Source organism: Lathyrus oleraceus, chromosome 2, assembly GCF_024323335.1.
Source record: "Lathyrus oleraceus cultivar Zhongwan6 chromosome 2, CAAS_Psat_ZW6_1.0, whole genome shotgun sequence".
NCBI lineage: Eukaryota > Viridiplantae > Streptophyta > Magnoliopsida > Fabales > Fabaceae > Lathyrus > Lathyrus oleraceus.
In genome coordinates, this window is record NC_066580.1 from 339,657,139 (window position 1) to 339,681,433 (window position 24,295).

General features: G+C 36.0%; 1 protein-coding gene across 1 annotated transcript; it reads left to right on the forward strand.

Moving 5' to 3' along the window:
• The first annotated feature begins 339 nt into the window (after positions 1–339).
• LOC127119409 (uncharacterized) lies at positions 340–1,946 on the forward strand. The gene is made up of 2 exons (XM_051049642.1): positions 340–753; positions 832–1,946. Exons 1-2 carry the CDS (start codon positions 446–448, stop codon positions 1,676–1,678), a joined length of 1,155 nt encoding a protein of 384 aa, XP_050905599.1. The 5' UTR covers positions 340–445; the 3' UTR covers positions 1,679–1,946.
• The last annotated feature ends 22,349 nt before the right edge of the window (positions 1,947–24,295 follow it).

A 24,295-nucleotide genomic window follows, 5' to 3' on the forward strand; every position in this document is an offset into this window, starting at 1 on the left:
CACGGAGCATGTAAAAAAAATTTACATGGTGATTCTTTACTATGTCTTATTTTAATTGATTAGAATCCTTCAATCAACAAAATGTTAAGGAGCTTAAATTCCAAAGGAAAAATCCAACCCCAAAAATTAATCTATAAGGTGAAAGAACAATTTGACCCAAAAGTTTCTATTTTCATACAAGTCAACTAAATTTTGTTAGAAAATTCTATTGAACTAACCAAATACTATATAAAAATATTTCATTAGGCCACAACGACATGTACCTATATGAATAGAAGACGTCACCTAATTTTGAATATTCAAACGCGGTTTATCATCAATTCGTCTATGTCTGATAATTGAAAGTTATCTGTATTAAAATTGACATAATGGACAAGAAATATCAAGTATTTAAAGGATAAGCATACATGATTAATCTTCAAGATTATAGTTTAATTTACAAAAAATGTATGCAACAAGACTTCTCTCCATGTACAAAAAAAATCCAAGTGCACTTTCAGATCCACCACCGTCAGGTCCAAATTCAGGTTATCTTGTGATATTTGATGAAGAAGCTCAAACCTACTCTTGTTTTGGATTATGCAAGAGCAATAGAATCAAGGATTTTCCTATCCCTCAGAACAAAAACTTAACCATCGAGTATTCAGTAGGAGAAGACACTGATACAGAAAAAGCTATGTTCATTCCAGTGTTGAATCAACCACTGTCTTCAAATCGATACTATGTTATAAAAAGGAAGGGAAAGAATCAAGGGTACTTTTGTATATGATATGTTTTCATTGGTAGTAACTGTTGTTGGAAAAATAATTTTGATATTTGAATTGGTTTCAGGCAAGCTAGCACAAGTTCAAAGGAAGAGGACATGGCCACATGTTTATGCTGCAATTTTGTCCGTGATGTTAAACCAAGACCTTTGGAGCCCTTCGATGATTACCAACAGGTTGAAATAATCAAGAAGGGTTATGGTTTTCGTGCAAAATCGGTGGCCTCTGATGGAATTCCTCCTGGTTTATTAAGGGAAAAAGGGTGGACACTTCATGCTAGCACTCCCGATAATTATCGTTTAGGTCAAGCTTTAGGCTCAAATGATTCCTTGCGTTCCAAGCTACCGAATTTCAACTTTCCGTTGTCTAATGATCGTTCTGAATCTGTTGTTGTTGGAAAGTGGTATTGTCCTTTTATGTTTGTGAAGGAAGGAATGAGATTAAAGGAGCAGATGAAGATGTCGGTATTCTATGAGCTAACACTTGAGCAAAGATGGGAGAAGATATTTTCAAAGGAAAATAGTGGAGAAGGTGGTGTGCTTGTAGATGTTAATATTCAAACAGAAGTTGCTAAGGTTGCAGGAAAAGATGCTGTTTGGGATGAAAATAATTTGGTTGGTGGAGTATTATGGTTTAAGAGTGTTGAAGAAATGGGAGAAGAGATAATAAGTGTTGGATTGAGTTTAGAAGTTGTTGAAGGAATGAAATGGGAACAAGAGAGATTTGGATGGATTGCTGGGAAGGAAAGACAAGTGAAAGTAACAAAGTTTGAAGAGTTTGGTGGAACAAATAATTGGAATAAATTTAGTTGTTATGTTTTGGTTGAAAGTTTTTCTTTGAGGAGAATGGATAGAAGATTGGTACTAACTTATGATTATAGACACTCTCATCAAATTAGGAGTAAATGGGAATGATTGCTTTTAAAAATATTTTGTTGATGTTATTTTGTATTGTAAGTGTAAAAGTAAATCATTGTATCTCACTATAGTATACCAGTTGAGGCTCACTATTGACCTCATTAGGGAGGGTCAATGATTACCTTCTATAGAAAACTTGGGTATGAATTGTCAGTCCCCTTATGCTTGTTAATGTCTGGTTTTTATAATACCTTCTTAAGATTGTATGAGATCATTTATTGAGATTTAAGTCTCATATCTTTATCTATTATGACCATTAATATGACTTAATTGCTTTGTTTGCGAGATTAAACAGGCTCTCCTAAATCCGAGTATAGATTGACTCAAGTTTATGGATATGTACACAATCCCTAGGCATGAGACTCGTAGAGGCGAAATGCTTGAGGGAGAAAAGTCTTGATCTCACCATCTTATTACTTTCCAGCTTAATAATTAGTTTGACCTGTTAATTTTATCTTAATTTTATCTGAGATGTACACAATCCCCAAACATGGGACATATAAGGGCGAGATGTTTAAGGAAAAAAATTGGCCTATCGTCCTTCTAAAACTTATCTTTAGCGTGACGGGCTTACACTAAATATATGGCTGGGATCCCAAGTATAGATTAACTTTAGTGTGACGGACTTACACTAATTAAAATTGATTACCATTTTTGTTGGTTTAGGATCGTCCCGATTGACTTGGCTTGTTAGTTGACCTAACTTAGTCCTCATACGTTGAGTGGGTTTCAAGATACTCGGGTGGGTTCCTGATGCCTGGGTCTTAAGTTTGTCCTAATGGTATACCTGGGAAGTACACAATCCCTCAAGCATGACTCATAGAGGTAAGATGCTTAAGGAAGAAATACAGGAATATTCACAATCTTTTAGCGGTTATTCTTCCCTTATATCGGGGTTGAACCTAGTTTGACTGAGTTGACTTTAATATTGTGGGTCGAATCAGGGTCAATCCAATCAATTCGAAAGCCTGTTCTAATTTTAAAATGGGTCTAAATTAGGAAATATATAATTTTAATAATTAAAAATGACAATGAACAAATACAACTATATATTAACCAAATGAAGTATCAAATAGCGCAGAGTATTGTTTAAACTATAAACATCATTTCATACAACTTAAAGTACCTAACTACTTAAAAATAGCCTTCCTACGAACACTTTTTGAAGCAAATTCGTTAACTAAGTGTTCAGATTTTATTGTCTCCAAAATGTCATTTTCAACTGCTATTAATGTCAATCAATTAAGCCTTTCTTGTGACATGGTATACTGAAAGTAAGTCTTTAACAACTTCAATTTTGAAAAACTTATTTTTATAGAAGCAACTGTCACAAGAATAGTCAATAAAATTATATATGTAATAACTGTATTAGGAAGAAAATTCAAGTCTTAGAAAAATAATAATATATCGATAGGTCTTATGGTTTCTTCAAACAACATTTCTCTTAGTAACTTCAACTCTGCAAAAAATGCATTCCCATCAATATCAGATTGTTCATTATGTTTCACTACATGTTCAAAGTTACTACAATAAGACTTCAAAGTTGCATCGTGCAATGATTGTAACTTGTGAGAAGTAAACAAGAAATCAAAAATACTTCCATACTCTTGGTATTGCTCAAATCTCTTATTAAGAGAAACAACAGCTTGATCAACAAGGTAAAAAAAATAAGTAATCATGAAAGATTCTTCTTCTGATATCTCGATTGTTGGGATATTCAAATTCTCATCAAATTGTTATTTTCTTTTAATTGTACGTCTTTGAGGAAATGTTGGGGTCATATTCATCATAAAATATTGATATTATATTAATTCACTTTCTTTTTCTTTTTATAAAAAGTAATTATCCAAATAATATTCATTCATAAAATGGTACTACAGTAATCATTTTTAATGCCAAATCATCATAGTACAAGCTCCACCAATTTCTAATAAGTCTCTTGTTTGTAAATTTTGGTTTTCCTAACAAGCTCCACCAATTTATTAATATCCAATTAGTAGGATAGTGCCAGACCAAAAAATATATGTCTATATGTAGATGACTTACTCATATTTGGATCAAACTTTCATGTAGTTAATGATGTAAAATCATTGTTTTGTAACAACTTTGATATGGAAGATCTCGAAGATGCGTGCGTGGTTCTTGGTATCAAGATCACTAGATCTAAATAAAGGAATTTCTTTGGATCAGTCTCATTATATGGAGAAGATTTTAAAGAAATATAACTACTTTACATGTAAACTTGCTTGCACACCATATGATCCAAGTGCAAAACTGTTTAAAAACATTGGTGGTAGTGTTAGAAAAATGAGTATGCGAGCATCAATGTCAGTCTTAGGTATTGTCATTGATTGTAGAAGACCCGTCATTTCATATGTCGTAGGATTGTTGTGCAGGTTCACAAGTATTCTGATAAATGGGCATTGTTAAGCCATTGATAGAGTCATATAATACCTTAAGAGGACCATGAACCTCGATTTACAATATCAAATATTTTTTGTTGTACTTGAAGGATATAATGAGGCGGATTGGAACACTTTATTAGATGATTCCAAAGCAACAAGTGGTTATATATTGAGTATAACTGGAGGAGTTGTATCTTGGAAATTAAATAAACAGACTATTTTGGCTCATTCAACGATGGATTTTGAAATAATAGCATTAGGAACTGCTAGTTAAGAAGAAAACTGGTTAAAATGCTTGCTAGTTGAGATCCCTTAATGGAAAAAATCTATGTCAGTTGTGTTGATCTATTGCGATAGTACCAGGGCTATTGAACAAATTGAGAACCATTATTATACTATCTCCGTTTTTTTAGAAGTCATTTTTTAGTTTTCACGCGTATTAAAAAAATAATCATTGTTGTATGGGAAAGAGAAATTATGAAGGATTTTACAATATTGTCCTTTATTAATTGTATGGAAAAGATAAATTTAAATAATTGAAAGAAGAGATGATAATAAATGCTTAAGGATATAATAGAAAAGTAACATTAGTGATTCATTAATATTGCAAAACGACTGATATTTTGGTACAAATGTTTTCTTCAAAGTGACTTATAAAAAATGGAGGGAGTAATGGTAAGAGGCGTCAAATAAGAAGGAAGCACAGTACTGTTAAACAATGTATCTCTAAAGGAGTTGTAAGCGTGAATCATGTATACACTAATAAAAGTTTAGTAGATCTTTTGACGAAAGAATTAACTAGAGAGAAAGTCAATAACACATCCAAGAAAATGAAATTAATGCCTATAGAGAAATGATTTCCCCATGATGGTAACCTAACCTAATAGACTGGAGATCCCAATAAATAGGTTAAAAGGGTAATAACAAGTTGTGAGTAATATGAGGTGATAATGAGAATATGAATCCTAATGAGATCTATACTTTGTATGATGGAGTAACTAGCTACAAGTTTATTCTTGATAGACTCACTTATGTGATTGTGGAACTTATGTCGGTTCCTATGGAATTTTGAGGAAAAATTATTTGAGTCTTCACTAAATTGAGATAGACGTGCATGTCCATTGAAGCACATACTTATTAGAATACACCTAAAAAAAGTTTTATTAGAATACACCTAAATTGACAGGCCTGCGACAAAGACAAGATTGTACAAGTATGGAATGATAGGTGATTAAAAGTGCTACTTTTGTACTCAACCAGAGTCAATACAACACTTCTTTTTTGGTTGTATAAAGCTGAAGAAAATCTGGGAGAAAGTGATGGATTGGATGTAGGTCAAGCACAACCCGCATGAGTGGCATGATGAGCTGAAGTAGATCATGCGACATGGCAAGGGAAAAAGATGGAGAGCTTGTTTGCTCAAAAACGTTGTTGCAGAAACCATACACGAAATATCAAAATATAGAATGAGATTAGCTTTGAGGGGGAAACTAAATAATACAAACATAGATGATAAAATAATAGATACTATAATGTATAGATGGTGGAATTACCCCAAAATGAGGGGGGAAATAGGTAAACTTATGTCGGTTCCTATGGAATTTTGAGGCAAAATTATTTGAGTCTTCACTAAATTGAGATAGACGTGCATGTCCATTGAAGCACATACTTATTAGAATACACCTAAAAAAAGGTTGTGTGCGAGTTTGATATTTGAGATAGAGTTGAATACAATTATGTCATTCTTGTTGAATCAGAATCTTACTTGCTACCCAAAGGTTCAAGTTGTATACACATTTTGTATATGCACGTTCTTAGAAAAGTTAGATATTATTTTTAAAATCAATTTTTTAAATTCAAGTGAGGGATTGTTATAAATTAAAGATCTAGTGGAGAATTGGAAATAATTATTGATATTAAGTTGGCAATATATTAGCACAAGTAAGAGCTAGTGTGAGTAGAGGTGAATTTGAAAAAAGTTCATTATAATCCCACATTGGAGGGATAGCACACTTTAATAGTGTTTATATATGGAAGATTGGTCTCTTAGGATGTGCCCCAAGGGGTGCACAATTTTGTGAAAGGGTGGGGATGCACCATTTTTTCTTACTGAGTAAGTGCCATAACGGCTAGCTTTGGCCCGGATCTGCTCGATTTCCCCATGTTTTTTCCCATTCGAGATGGTTTTTCGCCAATAATTCTAGACTTATTACTTACCATGCAAATAGTAATCGTATAGTATATAACTTGGTTGTTTTATTCTTGAGGTGTCGTGGTTGAGTGACTGTTTTGTAGAAATTTAAACAGTGTAGTAAAACGTCTTATAGAGAGCGATATAATTCGTGACTCAACCTGATAATTTCTTCAATGACAATTTTTCAAAATTAGTAATATTTCTGAGTTTGTTGTTTCTGACAAGCCGTTCAAGTTTAGGGAAAATCATTTCAAACATCGATAAAAAAATATGATCGATTTTTATAGAAAGTAAAAGTATTTTTTCTCAAAGACTAAACTAAATTTTGTGTTTAATATAAGGGGCCAAAAGTTTCTTCTTCTTTTTTCTTCAAAATTCACGCATATTTTAAATTTCTTATAGACGATAGTCAACATCAAATTTTGAGGTAAAAAATCATTACTCTTAAAATATAACAGCCTTTGAAAATCATAATTATCTAAATTGAAGAAACAAAATCATAAATAAATACTTAAAACAGGAATAATTTGACATCAATATCTGAACAATATTTTTTAAAATAAAATATTTATGAATAGTTACGTAAAGAATGTCCGTGAATAGTAACTTTAATAGTAAAATAAAATTGGATAATATAATGTAAAAAGTTGATTAATAAAATAATAAATTGATTAATAAATATTTAGATATTAAAAATATTTTTGAATAGAAATAGAAAATTGACTAATGAAATTATGAAATTAATTAATAAAAATATTTTTTATTAAATAAAAAAAAATCAATTAATAAAATATAAAATATTGATTAATAAAGTTATGAAATTGATTAATCACACAGTATTATATTATATTATATTAATATTACTAAATTAAAAAGATATATATTAACAACAAAATACACCGTGATATTTAATGTAAGAATATCATTTTTCTATCTAGCTTAAGTCAATACTCAATAGACCATGGAGTTTGTCTGATTTAACCAACTGAATATTCTATAAAAAATTCCATTACGCCACAATGACATGTACGTGCATACAATATAGAAGACGTCACCCATTTGTGAATTGTCAAACGCGGTTTATCATCCACTCGTCTTTGCCTGAAATTGGATCCATAAAATGTTCTAACTATATTAAATATTTAATGGATACACATACACACACATAAACATATATTGATTGATTATTAAGATCATGGTTCAATTTACAATTGTTAAAAATGTATGAAACAGGACTCCTTTCCATGTACAATTGTTATTACTAGAATGATTCTCTATATTTTCCAATATCAATAATCATTGGCATCTTGTTTCTCTCGTTTATATATTAGTAGTTGTTGTTGTCAGAGTATGTTGGTGATTTTAGTATCATCAATGTATTTTAGTAGTAATGTGATTTATTGTAGGCCGATGCAATTATGCGTTAAAGCTTGGAAACGAGTTAGGGGTAGTGCGGAGTGCACGCTCGTCGAGTCAGCGTATAATTGAATGCGAATAATTGAAACGGGGTTCCAAGGGGCGAAGCCCCTGGTGGGGTGCGGGGTAGCGCCCCGTTCGAAATTTTCTTTTTGAACAGTTGAATCATTTCCCAACCGACGTAACCGTTTCTGAACAGTTGCGTCTTTTCGGTTTTTGTTATTAATCTCCTATATAAGGAGTCATTTGGCCTCAGTTTAAAAGGATAACGAAACCAAACTTTCTCTCTACATTCCTGAACATTTCTCTTTGCCAGAAACAAATTGTTCTTCAAGAATTATCCCCACAAAGATTTCGTGAACCCAGGCAAGAATAGGGTCGAAATACTTTGTTCGGAAAGTGTACGAACACGATTCTTCAAACGAAGTAGTTTCTGATAATCATGGCTGGAGGAAGCACCGTCAAGGAGATGACTACAAACTTCGGAAAATTGGACAAGTTTCAAGGACAAGACTTCAGGCGTTGGCAGAAGAAGATGCATTTCATGTTGACAACGTTGAAGGTGGTGCACGTCCTGTCTACACCGATTCCAAAACTTCTGGAGGAAGACACGGTTGAAAATCTGAGACGCAGATCAAAATGGGAGAACGACGACTACATATGCAGATGACACATTCTTAACGGTATGTCTGATCCCTTATTTGATATTTATCAAAACATAGAATCTGCAAAGGAATTGTGGGATTGTCTCGAATCCAAGTACATGGCAGAGGACTCATCCAGTAAAAAGTTCCTGGTAACCGATTTCAACAATTACAAAATGGTTGAATCGAGGTCTGTCATGGAACAATTCAATGAACTCCTCCGAATCCTTAGACAGTTCACACAACACGGATTGAAGATGGATGAAACAATATCTGTCTCAAGCATCATAGACAAGTTGCCTCCTTCGTGGAAGGATTTCAAATACAATCTGAAGCATGGAAAAGACGAACTGTCTTTGATCCAACTTGGAAGTCACTTGCGCATAGAAGAATCTCTAAGAGCGTAGGAGGATGACAAAGGAAAAGGCAAACAAATTGTTGGACCCTCGGTTAATATGGTCGAAGAGGGTGGTAAGAACGGTAACAACAAAAACAAAGGAAAGAAGCGTGCTTTCAAGAACAATAAGGGCAGTTTCGGTGCTAACAAGAAACCGAAACTAGAATGCTGGAAGTGTGGCAAAACAGGCCACTTCAAGAAGGATTGTCGTTCCGGCAAAAAGCATGATAACGCGAATGCAAGTGGTTCAGGAAAGGGGTCTAAGGACCAATCCGAAAACCAAGGATGATGCTATCGCGTGGTGGATTGATTCTGGCGCTACAACACATGTTTGCAAGGATCGTTTCTGGTTCAAGACTCTTGTTCCAGTGGAAGATGGTTCTGTCCTCTACATGGGAGATGATCACTTCGCTCCCGTTGAAGGCAAAGGAAACGTGGTGCTAGAATTCAGTTCTGGAAAGACTATTACTTTGTTTAATGTTTTGTATGTTCCTAAACTACGTAAGAATTTAATTTCTGGTCCTGTATTAAATAAGCTTGGATACAAGCAAGTGTGTAAATCCGATAAATATGTTTTATCGAAGTCTGGTGTGTTTGTAGGATTTGGATATTATAATAATGGTATGTTTATGATGAATTTGAATGGAGTTCCTAATGATTCTGGTTCTGTATTTATGTCCTCTTCGAATGTTATCAATTCATCGTTATGGCATGCTCGTCTAGGACACGTACATTATAAAAGAATGCATGAAATGTCTAAAGATGATTTAATTCCTATTTTTGATAAAAATGTAGAAAATTGTAAAACTTGCATGTTAACAAAGATCACTAGGCAACCTTTTAAAAGTATAACAAGGAAATCTGTCATTCTTGAGTTGATACATAGTGATTTATGTGATTTGCATGCTACTCCATCATTAGGACATAAAAAATATTTTGTCACTTTCATAGATGATGCATTCAGATTCTGCTATGTTTATCTGCTGCACGCTAAGGACGAATCCTTAGATAAATTCAAAAATATAAAACTGAAGTTGAAGTGAAACAGAATGTGTTGATTAAAACATTACGTACAGATAGAGGTGGTGAATATTATGATCCTGTATTTTTCCAATCCGTAGGAATCATTCATGAGACTACGGCACCTTATACACCTCAACAAAATGGTGTGGCTGAAAGGAAAAATAGAGTGCTTAAGGAAATGGTGAATGCCATGTTATCTTACTCTAGTTTGAGTGAAGGGTTTTGGGGAGAAGCTATGTTAACGGCTTGCTATTTGTTAAATAGGGTTCCTAATAAAAGGAACAAGACTACCCCATATGAACTTTGGTATAAGAAACGACCCAACTTAACATTTCTACGTGTTTGGGGTTGTAGGGCCGTGGTTAGACTCCCGGACCCAAAAAGGAAAACTTTGGGTGAAAAGGGTGTAGCTTGCATCTTTGTTGGATATGCTGAGCACTCCAAGGCCTATAGGTTTTATGTTATAGAACCTAATGACTCGATTTCTATTAACATAATTATAGAATCGAGAGATGCCATATTTGATGAGAATTGTTTCTCTTCTATACCTAGACCAAAGGACTCTATACCTAATTCAGATGAATCTCTAAGGGATGATCATTCAAATGATGTGCCAAGTGAGACACTTGAACCCCGTAGGAGCAAAAGAGCTAGAAAATCTAGATCTTATGGATCCGATTTTCAACTATATTTAGTTGAGGGATCAAAGGATCAGATTGACACTCAATACTATTATTGCTATAGTATAGAGGAGGATCCAAGAACGTATGATGAAGCTGTGAAATCTCGAGATTCTGTTTTTTGGAAAGAAGCAATTGACGAAGAGATTGGTTCTATCATGGAAAATAATACTTGGGTATTATCTGATTTACCACCGGGTTGCAAACCATTGGGTTGCAAATGGATCTTCAAAAGGAAGATGAAAGTCGATGGTACAATTGACAAGTTTAAAGCTAGATTAGTTATCCAAGGCTTCAGACAAAAGGAAGGGATTGATTATTTCGATACCTATGCTCCTGTTGCCCGTATCACTACTATTAGATTGTTGATTGCCTTGGCGACTATTCATAATCTAGTGATTCATCAAATGGATGTCAAAACAGCATTTCTGAATGGTGATTTGGAGGAAGAAGTGTATATGAAGCAACCTGAAGGATTTGTAATGCCTGGTAATGAGCATAAAGTGTGTAAGCTAGTTAAGTCGTTGTATGGGCTGAAACAAGCTCCGAAGCAGTGGCATCCAAAGTTTGATGAGGTTGTTTTGTCTAATGGTTTCATTCTAAACCAAGCTGACAAATGTGTATATAGCAAATTTGATACTTCCGGTAAAGGAGTTTTCATTTGTTTATATGTTGATTGTTGGTGTAAGCCCTAGAGGCCAATACTTTTGGTACTTGTATCGAATTATTTATTAATAATAAAAGGCATTTTTCTTTATTATGTTTGTTTAATAAAGTCCCTGGAATAGATAGTCCATTTAATGTATCAAGTATGACTTAATCATGAGATCACATTAAACATAAGGACACTATTCTTAAAGTGTCCGTAGTCAAGCTTTATTATGAAATGGGATAACATTAAAGCATGGAGACTATTATGTTTGTAGACTGATGATCACGTCTCATGGATCATGGATAAAGAGTTATCAAGTCTTAAACATAGGTATGAATATTAAGAGTAATATTCATACTGGATTGACCCGCTATGAGAATACTATATAGAAAGTTATGCAAAGTGTCATAAGTTATTCTTATAGTGATAATAGTGTATACCACTCTTCGACCTGAAACCACTATGGATCCTAGATGTAGAGTCGAGTGCTTTATTGCTGATCCAACGTTGTCCGTAACTGGATAACCATAAAGACAGTTGATGGGTACTCCACGAAGCATGCTGAGGGACATGAGTGTCCTAGATGGAATTTGCCAATCCTGCTTAACAGGATAAATGTCTATGGGCCCAATATTGAACTGGACAAGGGTGACATGGTCTATACCTTGTGTTCAATATAGACATAAGGGCAAAGGGGTAATTATACACACAATTATTATCACAGGAGGTTTTGTCAGATCACATGACATTTTCGTGACTTGGGTAGCAGTGATGTGTTGCTAGATACCGCTCACTGTTTATTATGTTAAATGCGTGATTTAATATAATTGCCAGCGTCGCGAAAACCTATAGGGTCACACACAAAGGACGGATTGATGAGAGATAGAATAATTAAGGAACATCGTAAGGTACGATGTACTTAAGCTGAATACGAAATATGATAAGGTACCAAATACTTAAGTGATTTTGGCATATTATGAGATATAGGCCAAAATGCACTTAAGTGGGCTTTTTGGCTTGAAGCCCACACAAGTGGTTCTATAAATAGAGCTCTTGTGCAGAAGCTTTGTAAGGGAATACAACACAACTGAAGAGTTGGAATTTCGTATCTTTCTTTCCCTCACTCAAAGCCTTCATTCACAAACAGCTAGCACTGCGATTGAAGGAATCCGTTCGTGTGGACTGAGTAGAGACGTTGTCATCGTTCAACGTTCGTGATCGCCCCGTGGATCTGTATCAAAGGTTTTGATCATTATCAGAAATCTGCACCAAAGGTTTGAATCGCCACAAGAGGTAACGATTCTATCACTGATCATGCCCATTCGTAAGGATCACTAAATGGAGAAATTTTTAAATTCCGCTGCGCCTTGGATGGCAATTCTCCTTCAGTGGTATCAGAGCCACTTACGAAACCATGAATCTGATATTTGTTTTGTTCTGTAATAATATGATTAAAACAGAATGAATCAAAGGTTAAATTGAGATCGATCAAGTTACATATATGTGATATATGTAACCCTGATGCAAAATACATTATATATGATATAATGTTCTTGTTTCGTTCATTCAAAACCTCGATGATTGTTTTCCTTTGAGCGGTCAATGGTCATTTGCTTCTTGATCCGACATTAGTATGGTGAAGCAATGACGTGTTGATCAATCATACTGAATTAACAATCGAGACATGTTTGACGGTCTGAAATTGGTGCATCAGGGTTAGTGACGACACAAGGGTTGTGCTGTCAGAGAGTTATGCGATTGGGGCTTGACTGCACAAGAGTTGTGCGTTCTAAACACTTTTCCGAACAGTGTTAATCGGTTAACGCGTATGGTTAACCGGTTAACGCAATACGAAATAATTTTTTTTTAATTTTGGAACAGTGTTAACCGGTTAACGCATATGGTTAACCGGTTAACGGAATGCGAAATAAAATTTTGAGATTTTTTTTTTAACAGTGTTAACCGGTTAACGCATATGGTTAACCGGTTAACGCAAGGCAGAAAACATTTTTTTCAGATTTCAAAACAGTGTTAACCGGTTAACGCATATGGTTAACCGGTTAACGCAAGGAAAAATTCACCGGTTCGGCTTGAAAAAGTGCTTTGAAGTATCAAGTGTTGATACGAAAAACGACGTCAATTTTAATCTAAAGGAGTTTCTGCGTAGTGTGATCGGTTGTCGAAATTTAATCTGATTAATTAAAGGAATTAATTATAATAATAATAAAGTGTTTATTATTGTCTTGTGGTGATCGGTTATGGCCTTAGTTTTCTTTTGTTTTGTTTTGGGTTTTTAAAATACGACCTGCGTGTCGTGCCTCTCTCTTAATCTCCCAAATGTAACTTCTTTTCTCATCTCACTCCCTCGTATGTAAAACGAGTTTCTTTCATGTAATGTAATGATATGAAGAAAGCAAAGAAGTCAGTGCCAAAGGAGGACAACCTTGAAGATCTTGCTTGGAGAAGCTTAGATCGTTGTAGGTTAGCTTTGGTTCTCTCATTGGCTTGGGAGAACAATTGCGTTAGGGGCCATAACTGTTTCATTTTGTTTGTATGTATGTTGATGCATGTGAATGTATGTTGATGCATGTGAGAGACGGTTTATATGATAAACAAGCCGGTGAGATCAGAAAAATTGCAATTCCCTCAAATTAAATATTAAGTTTATGCTTTCCAAGTTTTAACACTCATCAAGACTAGTAATGGATAATGTAGGTTTCGCCTACGCGAGGTGCATGATCTATATATTAGTAAGGTGCAATGGGATAATTGTAATATCCAACTGTTAAAACAATGGGTCAAACTTAACTAAACAAATTATAATAAGATTATATATATGTTTAGAAGCAAGAGTTGGGAATAATCCATATGATGGATTGGAATAAGGAGTTATTCACCCAATTGAAATTTTCGAGAGTTGTATGAGATACAATTGGAAGGAGTTCCTACCTAAATAACCTAGTTTTGTGTAATCCGCCTACGCGGACTTAGAACGAAGTGAAATATGGATCTCAACCCACTAGAAAATCTTCCAACGGGATTTTCCGAATCAGATGATGAGGGTCATTTGTTTTGAGTAAAATAGTGGGAGCATGTTTAATTAAAGGCCTAATTAAATATGCCAATGATACTTATATTTTCATTATTTCTTATGTAGATTACCATGACAACAAACACCTCTAACAACATTTTGCGATCGATCCTTGACAAGGAAAAATTGTCTGGGACAAATTTTCTGGATTGGCACCGAAACCTGAGGATTGTCCTCAAACATGATAAAAAGCTGTATGTCTTGGAGACACCTGTTCCTGAAGAGGAACCTCCTAGTTCTGCACCTAAGGCAGAAAGAGATGCTTATAAGAAGCATGTCGATGATGCCAATGAAACTGCTTGTCTCATGCTAGCTACCATGAACTCAGAATTGCAAAAGCAACATGAGAACATGTCAGCATTCGATATGATCGAACACCTGAAGCTGCTCTATCAAGAGCAAGCAAGGCATGAGAGGTTTGAAGTTTCAAAAGCCCTTTTTCAAGGCAAGTTAGCTGAGGGAGCCTCTGTAGGTCCCCATGTACTCAAGATGATTGGGTATGTGGAAAACCTTGACAGACTGGGTTTTCCCCTCGGAAAGGAACTTGCGACTGATTTGATCTTGCAATCGTTGCCAGATAGATTCAGTCAGTTTGTCCTAAATTTCAATATGAATGATATGGACAAATCGCTTCCTGAGCTGCTAGCCATGTTAAGAACGGCTGAGCAGAATCTGAAGTCAAAAGGGAAGTCCATTCTGATGATCGGAAATGGAAAGAGACAGAACAAAAGGCCCATCAAGCAGGGTGATAAAGGGAAAGGCAAGGAAGTTGTCAAACCCAAACCCACCGTTGCTGCTTTGAAGCCTAGTGGAGGCATAGCAAAAGCAGGCACCTGCTTCCATTGCGGTAAAACCGGACACTGGAAGAGAAACTGCCCAAAGTACCTGGAAGATAAGAAGAATGGAGTAGAGACTTCAACTTCAGGTATTTTTGTTATTGAAATTAATTTATCTACTTCTGTGACATGGGTATTAGATACTGGATGTGGTTCTCACATTTGTACAAATGTGCAGGGACTAAAAAGGAGTAGAAAATTGGCAAAAGGTGAAGTCGACCTACGAGTTGGCAATGGAGCAAAGGTTGCTGCTTTAGCCGTAGGAACTTATGGATTGACTTTACCTAGTGGTTTAATAATTCAGTTAGAGAACTGTTATTATGTACCTGCAATTAGCAGGAATATTATTTCTGTGTCTTGTTTGGACAAGTTTGGTTTTTCATTTATAATAAAGAACAATTGTTGCTCAATTTATTTGAATGATATATTCTATGCTACTGCACAGATGAACAATGGACTATATGTCCTTGATCTTGAAATGCCTATTTATAACATTAATACTAAAAGGATGAAACCAAATGAGTTAAATCCAACTTACCTTTGGCATTGTCGGTTAGGCCACATAAATGAGAAACGCATTTCCAAACTCCATAAAGATGGACTCTTGGACTCTTTTGATTATGAATCATATGAGACATGCAGATCTTGTTTAATTGGAAAGATGACAAAGTCCCCATTCACAGGAAAAGGTGAAAGAGCTAATGATCTTTTGGCCCTCATACATACTGATGTATGCGGACCACTGAACATACCAGCCAGAGGAGGTTTTCAATACTTCATCACATTTACTGATGATTTCAGTAGATATGGTTATGTGTATTTAATGAAACACAAATCAGAGTCCTTTGAAAAGTTCAAGGAATTCAAGAATGAAGTACAAAACCAACTAGGTAAGAATATTAAAACTCTTCGATCAGATCGAGGTGGTGAGTATTTAAGCCTAGAGTTTGATGACCATCTAAAAGAGTGTGGGATACTATCCCAACTTACTCCTCCTGGAACACCCCAATGGAATGGTGTATCTGAGAGAAGAAATCGAACCCTGTTGGACATGGTCCGATCCATGATGAGTCACGCCGATCTTCCAAACTCCTTTTGGGGACATGCGCTATTGACAGCAGCTTACACACTTAACCGTGTTCCATCCAAAAAGGTTGATAAAACACCATATGAGATATGGAGTGGTAAGAGACCACATATGTCTTACATGAAGATTTGGGGTTGCGAAGTTTATGTGAAACGACAAATTTCAACTAAGCTTGAGCCCAAATCTGACCAATGCTTATTTGTGGGGTATCCTAAAGAACCAAGAGGATATTACTTCTACAATCCTTCTGAGGGCAAAGTGTTTGTCGCTCGAACTGGAGTTTTCCTAGAAAAGGATTTTATTTCCAAAGGAACCAGTGGGAGGAAAGTAGAGCTTGAAGAAATTCAAGAATCGCAAAGCATTGATACACCTATGGAGGAATTAGAGCAGGAAACACAAGTAGTTGTGGAAGAACAACCTGCTCAAGTAGAACAAGACCAGCGTAGGTCAAGCAGGATACGTCACCTACCTGAAAGATATGGATATCTCATAACAGATCAAGGTGATGTATTACTCATGGATCAAGATGAGCCTGTGACCTATCAAGAGGCCATAACTGGTCCCGAGTCTGAGAAGTGGCTAGAGGCCATGAAATCCGAAATAGATTCCATGTACACGAACCAAGTTTGGAACTTGGTAGAGCCTCCTGTAGGAGTTAATCCTATAGGATGCAAGTGGGTCTTCAAAAAGAAGACTGGCATGGATGGTAAGGTACATACCTATAAGGCAAGACTGGTTGCAAAAGGATATAAACAAATTCATGGTGTTGACTATGATGAAACCTTTTCACCAGTTGCAATGCTTAAATCTATTCGAATTTTACTTGCTATCGCTGCATATCATGATTATGAAATATGGCAAATGGATGTCAGAACTGCTTTCCTTAATGGGAATCTTCTTGAGGATGTGTACATGACACAGCCTGAAGGATTTGACATACCAGAAGAAGCCCATAAGATATGTAAGCTACAAAGATCAATCTATGGATTGAAGCAAGCTTCCAGAAGCTGGAATCTTCGTTTTGATGAAACGGTAAAACAATATGGATTCATTAAGAACGAAGATGAGCCTTGTGTCTACAAGAAGGTTAGTGGGAGCATGATCGTGTTCCTGGTATTATATGTAGATGACATATTACTCATTGGAAACGATGTCCCTACCCTGCAACAAGTAAAGACTTGGTTGGGGAAATGCTTTTCTATGAAGGACCTAGGTGAAGCAGCCTATATATTAGGAATCAGAATCTATAGAGATAGATCACAAAAACTGCTTGGCCTAAGTCAGAGTACATACATAGACAAAGTGCTGAGACGCTTTAATATGCATGATTCCAAGAAAGGATTCATACCTATGCAACATGGCATGTGTCTATCAAAAACACAATCCCCTTCAACTAAGGAAGAAAGGGAACGCATGAATAAGATTCCATATGCATCTGCAATAGGATCTATCATGTATGCCATGTTATGTACTCGACCAGATGTCTCGTATGCTTTAAGTGCAACGAGTAAATACCAATCTGATCCTGGTGATGCCCATTGGGTAGCTGTTAAGAATATCCTTAAGTACTTGAGAAGGACTAAGGACTCATTCTTGATATATGGAGGTCAGGAAGAATTGGCTGTAATTGGTTACACCGATGCTAGCTTCCAGACAGACAAGGATGACTTTAGATTGCAATCTGGTTATGTGTTTTGCTTAAACGGTGGCGCTGTGAGCTGGAAAAGTTCAAAGCAAGATACAGTTGCTGATTCTACAACCGAGGCCGAGTATATTGCTGCCTCAACTACAGCAAAGGAAGTTGTTTGGATCAAAAAGTTCGTTAGTGAACTTGACATAGTTCCTAGCATTGTGGATCCCATTGGTCTCTATTGTGATAACAATGGTGCTATCGCACAAGCTAAGGAGCCTAGATCTCACCAACGATCCAAACACATACTTAGGCGTTATCACCTCATTCGAGAGATAATAGATAGAGGAGATGTGAAAATATGTAGAGTACCTACACTCGACAATATTGCTGACCCACTGACAAAGCCTCTTGCACAGCAGAAGCATGATGGCCATACTAGATCTATGGGCATTAGGGATATGTCTAATTGGCTCTAGTGCTAGTGGGAGATTGTTGGTGTAAGCCCTAGAGGCCAATACTTTTGGTACTTGTATCGAATTATTTATTAATAATAAAAGGCATTTTTCTTTATTATGTTTGTTTAATAAAGTCCCTGGAATAGATAGTCCATTTAATGTATCAAGTATGACTTAATCATGAGATCACATTAAACATAAGGACACTATTCTTAAAGTGTCCGTAGTCAAGCTTTATTATGAAATGGGATAACATTAAAGCATGGAGACTATTATGTTTGTAGACTGATGATCACGTCTCATGGATCATGGATAAAGAGTTATCAAGTCTTAAACATAGGTATGAATATTAAGAGTAATATTCATACTGGATTGACCCGCTATGAGAATACTATATAGAAAGTTATGCAAAGTGTCATAAGTTATTCTCATGGTGATAATAGTGTATACCACTCTTCGACCTGAAACCACTATGGATCCTAGATGTAGAGTCGAGTGCTTTATTGCTGATCCAACGTTGTCCGTAACTGGATAACCATAAAGACAGTTGATGGGTACTCCACGAAGCATGCTGAGGGACATGAGTGTCCTAGATGGAATTTGCCAATCCTGCTTAACAGGATAAATGTCTATGGGCCCAATATTGAACTGGACAAGGGTGACATGGTCTATACCTTGTGTTCAATATAGACATAAGGGCAAAGGGGTAATTATACACACAATTATTATCACAGGAGGTTTTGTCAGATCACATGACATTTTCGTGACTTGGGTAGCAGTGATGTGTTGCTAGATACCGCTCACTGTTTATTATGTTAAATGCGTGATTTAATATAATTGCCAGCGTCGCGAAAACCTATAGGGTCACACACAAAGGACGGATTGATGAGAGATAGAATAATTAAGGAACATCGTAAGGTACGATGTACTTAAGCTGAATACGAAATATGGTAAGGTACCAAATACTTAAGTGATTTTGGCATATTATGAGATATAGGCCAAAATGCACTTAAGTGGGCTTTTTGGCTTGAAGCCCACACAAGTGGTTCTATAAATAGAGCTCTTGTGCAGAAGCTTTGTAAGGGAATACAACACAACTGAAGAGTTGGAATTTCGTATCTTTCTTTCCCTCACTCAAAGCCTTCATTCACAAACAGCTAGCACTGCGATTGAAGGAATCCGTTCGTGTGGACTGAGTAGAGACGTTGTCATCGTTCAACGTTCGTGATCGCCCCGTGGATCTGTATCAAAGGTTTTGATCATTATCAGAAATCTGCACCAAAGGTTTGAATCGCCACAAGAGGTAACGATTCTATCACTGATCATGCCCATTCGTAAGGATCACTAAATGGAGAAATTTTTAAATTCCGCTGCGCCTTGGATGGCAATTCTCCTTCATTGATGACATGTTGATCTTTGGCACCGACCAAAATCAAGTTGATAAAACAAAGAATTTCTTGTCATCAAAGTTCTCCATGAAGGATATGGGAGAAGCGGACGTTATTCTTGGTATTAAGATTAAACGGGAGAATAAGGGGATTGTAATTACGCAATCTCATTACATTGAGAAAATACTCAAGAAGTTCAATTATGAAAGTTGTTCTCCAATAAGTACTCCCATGGATCCGGGAGAAAAGCTTATGCCAAATACAGGTAAACCTGTGGATCAACTCGAATATTCAAAAGCTATAGGCTCTTTGTTGTATGCTATGATTAGCACTAGACCGGATATTGCTTATGCGGTTGGAAAGTTGAGCAGATTTACTAGTAATCCTAGTAGACATCATTGGCATGTGATAACTAGGGTATTTAAGTACTTAAAGGGTACAATGAATTATGGATTGTCATATATGGGATTTCCTTCGGTGTTAGAGGGTTATTCGGATGCTAGTTGGATAAATAATGCTGAAGATTCATCCTCTACAAGTGGATGGGTGTTCTTGCTTGGGGGAGGTGTCATCTCATGGGCTTCCAAGAAGCAAACATGTATAACTGGTTCCACAATGGAATCTGAGTTTGTAGCATTAGCTGCTGCTGGTAAAGAAGCGGAATGGCTAAGGAATTTGGTATATGAGATTCCGATATGGCCTAAACCGATATCACCAATTTCTATCCGTTGTGATAGTACTGCCACATTGGCTAAAGCTTATAGTCAAATATACAATGGAAAGTCTAGACATTTGGGAGTTAGACATAGTATGATTAGGGAATTAATCATGAATGGGGTGATATCTATTGAGTTTGTTCGGTCGCAATAAAACTTAGCTGACCACTTGACGAAGGGGTTAGCTAGAGACTTAGTGAAGAAGTCGGTAATTGGGATGGGATAAAAGTCCATTTAAATCTATTAGCTATGGTATACCCAATTCCCTTCTAATACAACATTAGAAGCAGAATTCAATATGGAAAGATCATAGTTAGAGATTGGAGAAATTGTGTTTATCTTCCCAAGGTATGTGCTCAAACCTGCAAGTGATGGCTAGGTTGAATTATATCTTCTTAATGGTTCTTTTGGAAAATTGCAAATGCAGGTGCAAGATTAAAAGAATCACCTATGTGAGCATGAAGTTTTGCCGCTTCAAGAAGCTTGGACTTGGCTTCCTATATGCTTATTAATGGATAAGGACACATGGCTTGTAAAGTGTCAAGTATGAATAGTAGAGTATTGTAAAAAACATATATGTACTATATCTTCAGACACTCAAATGGATTGACGGGTTCAATCGCTATGACACCCCGATTTTCGAGTATTTGGAATGTGTATTTGTACTAAGATGAAAATTCAATCGCAAGACATTTTCATTTATGCATTTGTTTGATCGTTATACCTGTGTGTTATACCCTTGTATATATTATTGTATATACTGAGTAAATCAAGGATTACACTAAATTGGGGGGGATTTGTTGGTGATTTTAGTATCATCAATGTATTTTAGTAGTAATGTGATTTACTGTAGGCCGATGCAATTATGCGTTAAAGCTTGGAAACGAGTTAGGGGTAGTGCGGAGTGCACGCTCGTCGAGCCAACGTATAATTGAATGCGAATAATTGAAATGGGGTTCCAAGGGGCGAAGCCCCTGGTGGGGTGCGGGGTAGCGCCCCGTTCGAAATTTTCTTTTTGAACAGTTGAATCCTTTCCCAACCGACGTAACCGTTTCTGAACAGTTGCGTCTTTTCGGTTTTTGTTATTAATCTCCTATATAAGGAGTCATTTGGCCTCAGTTTAAAAGGATAACGAAACCAAACTTTCTCTCTACATTCCTGAACATTTCTCTTTGCCAGAAATAAATTGTTCTTCAAGAATTATCCCCACAAAGATTTCGTGAACCCATGCAAGAATAGGGTCGAAATACTTTGTTCGGAAAGTGTACGAACACGATTCTTCGAAGTTATCCACGATTATCATACCCGATTCTCTAACAGAGTAGTGTTGTTACCTGTGATGGTTACTTGAGCCTTAAGGTTTGAAATTGTGTTATTAAGAGGTGGGAACGTGTGCTTGTATATAGTAACATTTCGAGCATTCCAAATGTTGTTTAGAAGATAAATTACTGATGAGTTCAAGACTAAGGAAAATAAGGAGATCTACCACGAATAAGAATCCAAAGATCATCCAAGATGGTATGACTGCTATTTATATTAATGGTCATGCAGAGCCAATGCCATAAACTCTTAGGAAAAAAAACATAACCTCTAGTCATGTCATGAACATGTCATTGGTAGGGATTTGATTCAACAAAGGCCTCCACACAAATATGGATTTGGAAGGAGGAATATCCTTGCTCCAAATGACTTTAGCCCATGGAAGCATATCAGAAGGATGAGATTTGAAGAGGAAAGTGAAGTTGCATGTTACATGTTATCTCATGGGTTAAATGTTTTTTCTTGTTTTTAAGGTTTTGGTTTTGTTTATTTAGTCATTGAGGCTCCTCATTGATTGCACATCTCATGGTTGATTGATAAATCCATTTTAAACATGCATAAATAAAAGGGTTTGATTATAGTTTAAGCAATATGTTTAAGTCAATCTATTGAGTTTTTGGATCAAGAACTATATTTGACAATGGTCCAAGTCATGACAATATTAGAATTTAAAAAATCATTTGAATTTTGCAAAAATGAGATTCTAGTAATGTGATTCTTATCACACTATTCTCATTACTCGAATCAGAAATTTAGAGAGCTCATGAGACTTTTTTTGTGTTTTCATGATTCGAATCACAGGCTTCATGGTTAGAATCATAACAATTTGACTCGAATCATAAGATTGCTTTATTCAAATCACAATAAACTAAAATTTTCACTATTTTGCTTCTAGAACTCTGATTCGAATCACTAAATTTCATGAGTCGAATCATGTGATTCGAATCATAGATTGTGTGACTCGAATCACACAAATGGGTTCTCATTATTGTTGTGTATATAACATGTGTAGTTTTCAATAGTGGTGTGTGCATAACCATTTACTGTAACCGTTTTGAAGAGTAGTGGAAGTCTGTTATTTCAATTCTCTCTTTTCTTCCATCTTCATCATCTTCATCTTGTGCACCAACGATGGGTATCCAAAGTTTCGATTCAGATTGAACGGTGAGGCATTGTGTGATTGATTTTGTTTCTTGAACTTGTGTTGAATTTTTTACTGGAATCGTAACATAATCACATTTCTTTATTCTGCGGGATTGGGAAACACTTGTGCTTAGTGAGATCTGAGTGGATTGCACAAGATTGAAGATGAACGAAAACGGTAATCTGAGTACTAAGCTTCCAGTGTTCGATAGCAAGAACTGGAATTGGTGGATGATTCAGATGCATATGTTGTTTGGCACACAAGATGTTCTTGATCTCGTCAACGATGGTTACATTCTGGTTGCATTTCCGAAAAATACAACAGATGCACAGAGGAATACTTAGCATGATCTGAGGAACAAAGATCATAAGGCATTTTTCTATATCCATCAGTGTGTGGATGCAAACGTGTTTGAGAAAATCTATGATTTGACGACGGCAAAGATTGCGTGGGATACACTGGTACGGTGCTATGATGGTGATGCATTAATGAAGAAGGTGAAGCTTCAGTCTCTGTGTAAGAAGTATGAGAATCCCAGCATGAAGAATAATAAGAAGGTATTTGACTACATCTCTAGAGTGATTATGATCATAAATTAGATGAAGTTGTATCGTGAAACTCTCTCTGAAGAAAATATCATTGAGAAGGTACTTAGATCTCTTACTCCTCAGTTTGATTACATTGTTTTACCAGTTGAAAATTCTAAGGATCTTAGCACCATGAGAATTGAAGAGTTGCAAAGTATTCTAAAGGCACAAGAGTTGCATCTGATTGAGAGAAACTCTAAAATTGAGGTAGAGAAACAGCCTCTGAAAGCAACTTCTAGTAAGAAATATCAGAAGCAGACTTGATCATAAGCCATGAAAGAATCTGATGGTGTTCAGAAGTCATAAACCTTAACTTCTGAAAGGAAGAAGAGTGCTCAGAAGGGGAAAGAGAAGTGTGACAAGAGGAAAGTTCAGTGCTAATGTTGTAAGTTTGACCACTTCGTTGTTGATTGTTGGTCAAACAAGGAAAGGAAGTTTGAAGAAACAAACATAGTCAGAGGAGATTCTGATGATGAACATATGCTATTGATGGCTTCTTTAGAAGACTGGTGGTACATGGACACTGGTTGTTCAAATCACCTTACTAGAAATAAGAAATGGTTGGTTGAGTTTGACTCTGGTAAGAGGACTAAGATCAGATGTGCTGGTGATAAGTATCTGAATGTTGAAGGAATGAGAAATGTCATAGTAGTTTTGAATAATGGTAGAATTGCATTGGTTTAGAACGTGTGGTATGTTCCTAGAATGAAAAGCAATCTCATGAGTATTCGTCAATTAATTGAGAAAGGTTTTTCAGTTACCATGAAGGAAAATCTTTTGAAGTTGTACGACTACAATCAGAAGCTGGTTATGAAGTCAGGACAGGGAAGGAATAGAATATTCAAAGTGAATGTTAAAACTGCAGACTCTGAATGTTTTAGTGCAATAAATGTTGTGAAGGAAAGTAAGATGTGGCACAAAAGATTTGGTCATCTGAATTTCAGAA

Coding starts and splice junctions, on each gene's coding strand:
- LOC127119409 (XM_051049642.1), top strand. CDS start 446: ATGTATGCAACAAGACTTCTCTCCATGTACAAAAAAAATCCAAGTGCA. Junction 754..831: donor AGGAAGGGAAAGAATCAAGG/GTACTTTTGTAT, acceptor AATTGGTTTCAG/GCAAGCTAGCACAAGTTCAA.